We start from the raw sequence: 8,587 nt of genomic DNA, 5'->3' as shown, positions 1-8,587 counted from the left end.
ACAAGTCCACATTGATCAAGTATTACTTTGCATGAACATACCAATAAGTGAAAGGAACCCCCCTTGCACAAGATGTGCATTTAGTAAATGTGACTCAGTAGCCTGATTGCAAGAAGCTCCCACAGCAACTTTTGAATAGTCTTTTAAATGCAGTTGATGCCACTCACTGCCACTTTGGACATTTTGTGACATGCCCATAGTTAGAGTAAGCAAACAAGGGAACTGCAATGACTGACGAACTTTTCAGCTCAAGGCTGCCACAGGTCAGGAAATAGTCAGGGAAAAATAAGATTCTTCAAGGTAAGGGTAAGGTAGACTTTATTTATGCAGGGTGGCCCATTCAGCACAGTGGCTGGTATCTGGGAATGTTGTTTTGAGTCAGGGTAAATTGACATTTTGAAGAAAAGTCATGAGAATTGGAATATAACATCATTGATTTCATACAATTCATGGCTGGAAGAAACACTTCAGGTCAGCTCTTAGCAATGATTTTTCTTCCTGGAAGTTGAGGCTGGAGGCTGCTTCTACGTCTGGCATTTTGTATTTGGTTACTAGGGAAATTTTACTTTTATCAGGGGAACTTTGAAAACTGAAGTCTGTGGCAACCATGCAGCTGTTAATGTTCCTTTTGATTGGCTTATGAGAACCAGAAGAGACTCTGTGGGTTCTACCACGAGGGCTTGACCTCCCAATTGTCTGTGGTAGCCTTAACACTGGTTGTCACTAGCGATGGAGTTGGAATCGGAGTTGGAATCTGAAGTGCAGAGCATTATGATCTGGTGAAAATCAAACAGACAGAGCTGAGAGCAGTGTTCTGATTTTGCTTATGGCTCCATCACTTATGATCCAGTAAAAACTTTGAGCCTGAGAGCTAGTGTTGTGTCAGATTGGTTTTGTTCTTTCACTTCTGCTTGTGACTCGATCAATCTTGTTTTCACTGGATCATAAGTAACGAAGTCCTAAGTGGAATTGGAAGAAAATGGAAACATTCAGCCTAGTCCCTAGGCATTCTCTTCCTCTCTCGGGGAGCACAAGGTCCACGTCAGGGCCTGGGAACAGGTTGGCGTGGTGGTGACGTCACAAAATTTCGTGCCAAATCAATAAGCAGGAAGGGAATGCATGACTCTGCTTACGGCTCTGATTTATTATTTTCACTAAATCATAAGCCCTTCAATGGTGAGCAATGATGACTCAAACTTCGACACTAGTGAAAACCAGTCTTTATCCCCCAGTGTGTAACAATATTAACAAAAATCACAAACACTTGTGAACTCTAAATGAGGATTTTATTTCATTATTGTGTACAATCTTTGTTTATGCAACCAATGCAGAGGCAGTTGATGACTCACTGAAAAAAAGAGAACAAATTACAGTTAATAAGTAGACCTTCTTTACTGCTGTAATTTGGCAAGTTACTCTCCTAATATCAAAACCACTCAACTTCCATCTTTTTCTAAGTCTACAATCCTTGTCTAAAGTCTTGGGATACTTCACCCTTTTGGCCAACTAATGATCTTTGTCTTCACCTTCCCCTTTCCACCCCAATATAATGTTAAGCTTTTAAAATTCACCCAATCTTGCAACAACATTTAACATTTTAGGTGTGCCGAGGGTTTCTCAGAAAGTTAAATACTGACTTTCACTTCAAAACACTTTGTCACTGGGTGGTGTTTTGTGACGTGTCTCAATAATTTTTGATGAATACTTTCACTACTGTAGCTTTGTATATTGAGACACTGTCATTTTGTTTGCTGAGAACTTTTTAGAAGCAAGTCTTAAGTAACTGAACAACTATTCAAGGTGGCCCGCGGGTATTTATGAGACTGACAGTTCCCTTTTTTAAGCGCGTTTTAAGTCGGGAAAACGTGAAGCTATTGCTTAGATTTTTGAGAATCTGAAAGAAAAATCCTTAAATTATTTAAAATGATAAGTTTTATAGCGATCAAACGCGATTTGTTTAAGTTATGAGCGATTTTCGGAAGCCTTCGTTTTTAATAAAATGCGATTATTTTTAAAATGCCACGGTGAATTTTTTTGTAATTACCCCAAAACGCTGCCAAACAGTTGAAGTTTACTCACAACAACTTACAGGAAAATCCACTCCGTAGATTTCCTGAACGAGCGACATCTTTATTCTGCCTTCAAAAACTGTTGTGTTATGCGTCTGATTTGACCGTCGCATAAATGTGATACTTATAATAACCCAGTACCAGCCAGTTTTGAGGCTGATGTCACCTTAATCTTGTGTGTAAAAGTTAAAAAGATCGTGTATAGACATCAAATGTTAGCAGTCAACAAAGATGGATGGTTTTCAGCCGAATTTTTGAAAATATCAAACAAATGACGTTATTTCAAATTGCGAAAAATTTGTCGATTTGTTTTGCATTTTTTTTAAAGCTGCAGCTAGAACAGGATATTGAAAAAGTTTTTGCCGAGTTGTAGCGTATTCCTTTCATACGGTTTGATAAATTTCGGTCGAAAAGTCAGGTACATCTGCTTTCCAAGTTCTAGTCGCTTTGCAAACCCCGCATTTCGAATGAATTATACTGTTGTTTTTGAAGAGAGGTGTTACTTTCAAATTCCGCTTGATCTTCTGCCACTTTGAAATAACACAGCCTGAAATAGTTACTACTAAAATGACAATTACCGTTCATACACATGTATTCCCTGACGGCAGAAGATCGTGTGGAATTTGGAAGTAACACCTCTCTTCGAACAACAACAGAATAATTTCATTCGAAATGCGAGGTTTACAAGCGATTAGAACTTGGAAAGCAGATGTACCTGACTTGCGACCGAAATTCTCCAAACCGTATGAAAGGAACATGCTGAAACTCGGCACAAACTTTTGCAATATCCTGTTCTAGCTGCAGCTTTAAAAAATGCAAAACAAATCGACAAATTTTTCGCAATTTGAAATAACGTTATTTGTTTGATATTTTCAAAAATTCGGCTGAAAACCATCCATCTTTATTGACTGCTAACATTTGATGTATATACACGACCTTTTAACTTTTACACACAAGATTAAGGTGACATCAGCCTCAAAACTGGCTGGTACTGGGTTATTATAAGTATCACATTTACCGCGACGGTCAAGACAGACGCATAACACAACAGTTTTTGAAGGTAAAATAAAGATGTCGCTCGTTCAGGAAATCTACGGAGTGGATTTTCTTGTAAGTTGTTGTGAGTAAACTTCAATTGTTTGGCAGCGTTTTGGGGTAATTACAAAAAAATTCACCGTGGCATTTTAAAAATAATCGCATTTTATTAAAAACGAAGGCTTCCGAAAATCGCTCATAACTTAAACAAATCGCGTTTGATCGCCATAAATTTTATCACTTTATATAATTTAAGCCTTATTCTTTCAGATTCTCAAAAATCTAAGCAATCGCTTCACGTTTTCCCGTTTTAAAACGCGCTTAAAAAGGGAACTGTCAGCCTCATAAATACCCGCGGGCCACCCTAAGACTTACTATTTCCAGTTTGGAGGCAAAACCCTCTTGGTCTTGTAATAACGAGCCAAGCGATGGATCCTGCTCTCGATCAGGATAAGCCTGAATTTGGAATCCTTGTCCTGTAAAGTAAGATTGATGCCACATGTTTAGAGGCTGAAACTGTCAAGAGGAGAAACTCTGATCCCTGTAACAGCGCATCATGTTTCTAGAATAATACTTAAAATGGTTCAAAACAAAAATAATTTTTAAAACAACTTTGCAGGAAATAAGAACAGGCTTTTCCTTGCCAGGCACATAAAGAAGCAAACTTGCAAAAATTGACCCTGCACCTAAGGGTATTGTATTACGCATTTTATTCTTATTTTTATGGCCAGTTCACCCACTTCAAAAGTGACGGCATTTCAAAAACCCACCTTTCGGTGCTTTTCAAGATGCTTGCGGACAGCAACAGCTTTTTTGATGAGGAAATACAGATCTTCAGGAAGAGTTCCTGCCAGTCCTAAAACAAGAAAGGCAATTTTTAATATAGACCCAAAATAATACACCATATCTCAGATGAAAGGTAAAGTGCTTACAGTTGGCTTGAATAACAAAATGGCATGCCCCAACAGTTGTTGGATGATTGACAAAGTTACTTCCAAAAACAGCAACATGATGACTTTTGCCAACGCTCATTGTCAAACAAACACCACTTAATCCAGGGTCCAATTAGGCAACCATGCCTCCCACAATGGCCTGGCATGCAATCCATTAACTTGTTTTTATGTATTGAAAATTAATACCTTTAGCCTTAAGGATCCTAAGAATCTTGTTTCCCGTGATATAGCGTACTTGTGCCACACCATGCGAGTCACGCAAGATCACACCTAAGCAAACAACAGATTACCAAGTCAACTTCAGTCTTCAATCCCGCCATTTGATCTGTCACGTTGAAAAAGGAATTTATTTGTTTTTCACTGACCTATCTGAGAAGGAGTCAAGCCCTTCTTGGCTAGTTTGTATATTTGTTCCTTAACATCATCAGACGTCAACTTGAGCCACTAGTAAAGAACACAGAAAAAAAATACATATAAAATACATGAAAGAGGTGCCTTCCATGGGGTTTGGAGACAGGCGACATTGCTTCAAAATATAGCCAAATATGTGGCAACAATCTTGTTCCAGAGCAAGGACAGCTGACAGAAACTAGCACTGAAAGGGTGTATACATACAGTATTTGCAATAGCGTACAGCGTTGGAAACAAGGGACAAAGTGACATCAGAAACTCTCTTGGAACACCTTGATACAGAGTTGGGTCTATGGAGTTGGTTCCCTTCAAATGTGTTGGTGCAAACGGAATCTATTTAACAATTAGACTACGAGCCCAAGTTTTCTATGAGCAAATAGTCAACGAGGCACATTTAGTAGAAACTCTAAAGGATTGCAGTCCAAAACAAACAATATTGTGCACTTTGAAGACAAAAATCAAGAAAATTTACCGCTTAAAGAGCTACGCGCGCGCGCGACTGTTTTCTATCGGCGAATAGAAAACAGTGGGAGAACCAATCAGATTCGCGGATTTCCAATAGAACACAGCTGAGTTTCTACTAAGCTGTGTTATAATTTAACACGCCTAACCTCATCACGAGGTTAGAAGTCATCATGCTACATGTAAGCCCAGGGGAAAGGCTTTCAATCATTTCTTCCACTGTACACACTTAACTCATGCTAAAAATATTTCCCCTTTATCATGAAACTAGTAGAAGTTAATGTTATTTTGTGCGTAAGCTTATATGACACTGCTAAGAACGAAAATTTGAGGAGATCTGAGCCTTCACAGTTCTGTAGTGTTTGCTTTTAATACTTTCTTGAAAGAACATACTGAGCCGAAGACATAAGCTAAGGCTCGACAACCTCACATATCGTAGCTTCAAAGCCGCATGATCAATGGAACAAAGTTGTTCTAAACACTACAAGTTACAATCATCATCGTTGTGTACTTTGCTTTTTTTTTGCAACGAACGAAAGAAACTCTACACAAAACTTATTTATCTCTTACCGTAGGAACACTTCGGCGGTATGGCAAAGCTGAACCAGATATACCTTTCCTTTAGGAGAAATCGGAATTTTGTTAGATAAATGAACGAAAAAACTCGATGGAGTTAAAAATTCACACAAATCAAACGCGCTCGGAAGGGCCGTGGATTGTAAAATACGTGTTTATTTTGCGTTGAAAAATTGGATCAACTATTCTACTGACATTATTTTGCTAAATATCCTTACCCTGGTGCGTGCAATCGACCCATTTTGGCAGTTTTCTTGTAGCAGTTATTTGGCTACAACTGATTCCAAGATGGCCGCAGAAAAAGAGAACGACCTCACGTGTCGGCAGAGTTATATTTCCCAGGATTCCAATGGAGGGAGCTCGTTAGTTCCCAGTCACCACGGCAGTTGTTCGCGCGAAAACAACACACTTCCCGCGAATAATCCGCAAATATCCGGTAGCAGTAGGTAGCGGTTTTCACATCGTTTTGTTTCAGGCGTTTAATAAAATTTTCTTTTGATAAACATTTATCAAATGCTGCCAAACGGTACTCTTATATGCACGCCTATAGCTAATATTCCCAGTCCACCAAGAAACACTTTTCAGGTTTATTGCAATTTTGAGGGGACGCTTTACGCAACTGAAAATAACAACAATATATTGGACCACTGAGAACAGGGCAATTATTTGGAGATTTGTAGAAGTAGAATGGAAAATGTTCTCTGATTTACCGTACCTCGAATAGCATCCCAATAGAATAATGAATTCCACCTAACCCCTAAGTCAGAATTAGTGGATGAAACAAGGAAACCCAGAATTACACAGGTTTCTTCTAAAAAAAATGGAGATTGACAAAGGAAAACCTGAAATTTGAATAATAGCATATTGGAAATTTATTAATTTATTACTACAGGTAATGAAAAGCATTGAGGTGTTTGACTAAGATAAAATAGCACACAATCAATACTGGGAAGCAAAAATAAATTAGAAACATACAGCCCAAAATCACAACTTATGGTATGCACTAACATCATGTAGAAGATGGCCCAAATACAATTACTGTATTAGTATCTGCAACAAAATCCTTGATTTTGCTTGATTCTGTACATGCCTATTTATAATGGTAATAGGACTGAGTGGAGTCCAGTTCGGTCTGTAATCATATGAGTAATTAATAAAATTGGACGGCTTGATTCCTAGCCTCGGAATTTGTTATTGATATGATTAACTAAAAATCGTGTGGAAAAATTCAACAAGTAGTTATGCCCATAATTTAAAATTATTTGCCCAAATCTCTCTGAACTGTACTCCACCAATTCCAATTACTTACAAACTCTCTGATGTTTGGCTCAGATTAATATCTACTTAGCGTTCTAAAAGCTTTTTTAATTCCACAAAATAAATGACCTAATCACTAAAGAATTCTATCTTACAAGTCATTTTAAAGTGATTTAAATGTTTATTTTAACATTACATGTACTTAATTAATCTGAAAATATCCTCATGCCGAGATGTAAAACTCTTAAGTTATGAACTTTGTCTTGGTTGAAATTTTTATTAAATTAAATTAAATTAATTAATGAAGATAAAGTGTTCAACATGACACGAGCATGGGACAAAGAAAAATTCTTAGTCCCCGACGGGAATCGAACCAATGGCCTCCCAGATACCGGTTAGGCCCTCTAACCAACTGAGCTATGAGAGACTCGTGGTGAGCTGGGCCATTTGTACTAGGTTGATAAGTGACACGCGTCCTGCATACTGCTAGGATCACCAATGTCGGAAATCATCAAGTTGGGCGGTAAAAAATAATAAAGATAATAATAAAGATGGTAATTATGTCATGTTAAACACTTCATCTTCATTATTTATTACCAAGCTTCAAATTTACCATCTTTATTATTATTTATTAAATTAATTGTGATATTTAGCAGTAGAAAACATATATTATATTATTATTATTATATTGTTGTATATATATATGTATTAAATTTATAATTTAGGCATTAATTTATATATAACGTGCTTAATGACAGTGGTACAATAATTGAAATGTTTTCAAATATAATTCAAGCAGTGAATAGAAACTAGAAAGTCAGTCTGACCAGGTAGATCCTGGATTGTATGTTAGGGTGCGTTTCTTTGGGAAAAATCCGAATCCGGATTCTTGATCCAAAAACGGATTTTGCGTTTCTTTACCTATATCCGAAAATGGATTAATCTTGGATCGATGATCTGAAGAATCCACACTTCGAGTGGATACATCAGATCATATCTGAATCCGGATTTTTAGGATTCATGATCCGTGCGTTTCTTTGGGAAAGGATTCGAAAAAAGTACCTTGGCCCAGCGGTCTTTGCTGTGAAAATACAGGTTCGCTCTTTGTAAACACTGCCATACGGAAAGTTTTAGGCGGTTATTTCGATCAAAATACAAAAATATTTCACGATAAAAGGAAACGGTAGCTTCAGATAGGTATGTAGTATCATTTTAAACGGGATACAGGTTTTCTAGAACAGACACTGTGTGCCTACGGAAGTTGTATCCTTTTGAAATTGTCACGAGTGAAATTTGCACTGATCATTTCGCAATCATTCTTCGCTCCCAGATGCTTTCTCGCCACATTGTGCTTAACGCTAAAGAAGATCTACTTCGACGTGTGGTTTTTGTAAAAGATTTTGTATGCTGAAATTATTTTAGCTAGGATACATTCGACGAAAAATAAATTTGTGCTGATATTTTATGTTCTGTGCGAAATGTGTTTACGGGGTTGTCATGGCAAAAAATCCATTTTCGGATTATTCGTTTCTTTGGGAGCAAAGTATCCGTGTGATCTGAGATCAATAATCCAATTTTGGATTTTCCCAAAGAAACGCACCCTTAGTCTCTTTTTCAGTTCCCCTCAGGACATCAAGCTAAGTGAAAACTGTACCAGAAAATGCATGTCCGGCCTATCACAATTCCAGTTTTCTTGAAGCTTTTTTCTTCTCTTATGTACTTACTATGAAAAAACCCAGGAGCAAATTTTGGCTGTGTATCAAAGAGAACTACATAAAGAATGTCCTTCAGGAGGAATGAGTCCAGTCTCATTGTCAAACTTGT

At 37.5% G+C, this 8,587-nt stretch overlaps 1 protein-coding gene across 1 annotated transcript; it reads right to left on the bottom strand.

The window, feature by feature from the left end:
• Nucleotides 1-1,264: 1,264 nt before the first annotated feature.
• LOC144641319 (small ribosomal subunit protein uS15) lies at nucleotides 1,265-5,850 on the bottom strand. Its single transcript, XM_078500344.1, has 7 exons — nucleotides 5,725-5,850; nucleotides 5,501-5,549; nucleotides 4,423-4,501; nucleotides 4,244-4,327; nucleotides 3,875-3,960; nucleotides 3,480-3,580; nucleotides 1,265-1,348 (listed from the first exon to the last, which is right to left on the bottom strand). Exons 1-7 carry the CDS (start codon nucleotides 5,745-5,747, stop codon nucleotides 1,315-1,317), a joined length of 456 nt encoding a protein of 151 aa, XP_078356470.1. The 5' UTR covers nucleotides 5,748-5,850; the 3' UTR covers nucleotides 1,265-1,314.
• Between the last annotated feature and the right edge of the window lie 2,737 nt (nucleotides 5,851-8,587).

Source organism: Oculina patagonica, unplaced genomic scaffold (genome assembly GCF_052425735.1).
Source record: "Oculina patagonica isolate OP01 unplaced genomic scaffold, crgOcupat unplaced844, whole genome shotgun sequence".
NCBI classification, from domain to species: Eukaryota; Metazoa; Cnidaria; class Anthozoa; order Scleractinia; family Oculinidae; genus Oculina; species Oculina patagonica.
The sequence above is the reverse complement of the archived record's forward strand: the minus strand, read 5'-3'. Positions and strand labels throughout refer to the sequence as shown.

Excerpts from the sequence above, each read along its gene's own strand:
- LOC144641319 (XM_078500344.1), bottom strand. The coding sequence starts at position 5,747 with ATGGGTCGATTGCACGCACCAGG. Across the intron at positions 4,502-5,500 it reads ACCGCCGAAGTGTTCCTACG|TGGCTCAAGTTGACGTCTGA; the intron begins GTAAGAGATAAA and ends GTTCTTTACTAG. Across the intron at positions 1,349-3,479 it reads TTGCCTCCAAACTGGAAATA|TGAGTCATCAACTGCCTCTG; the intron begins GTAAGTCTTAGG and ends TCTTTTTTTCAG.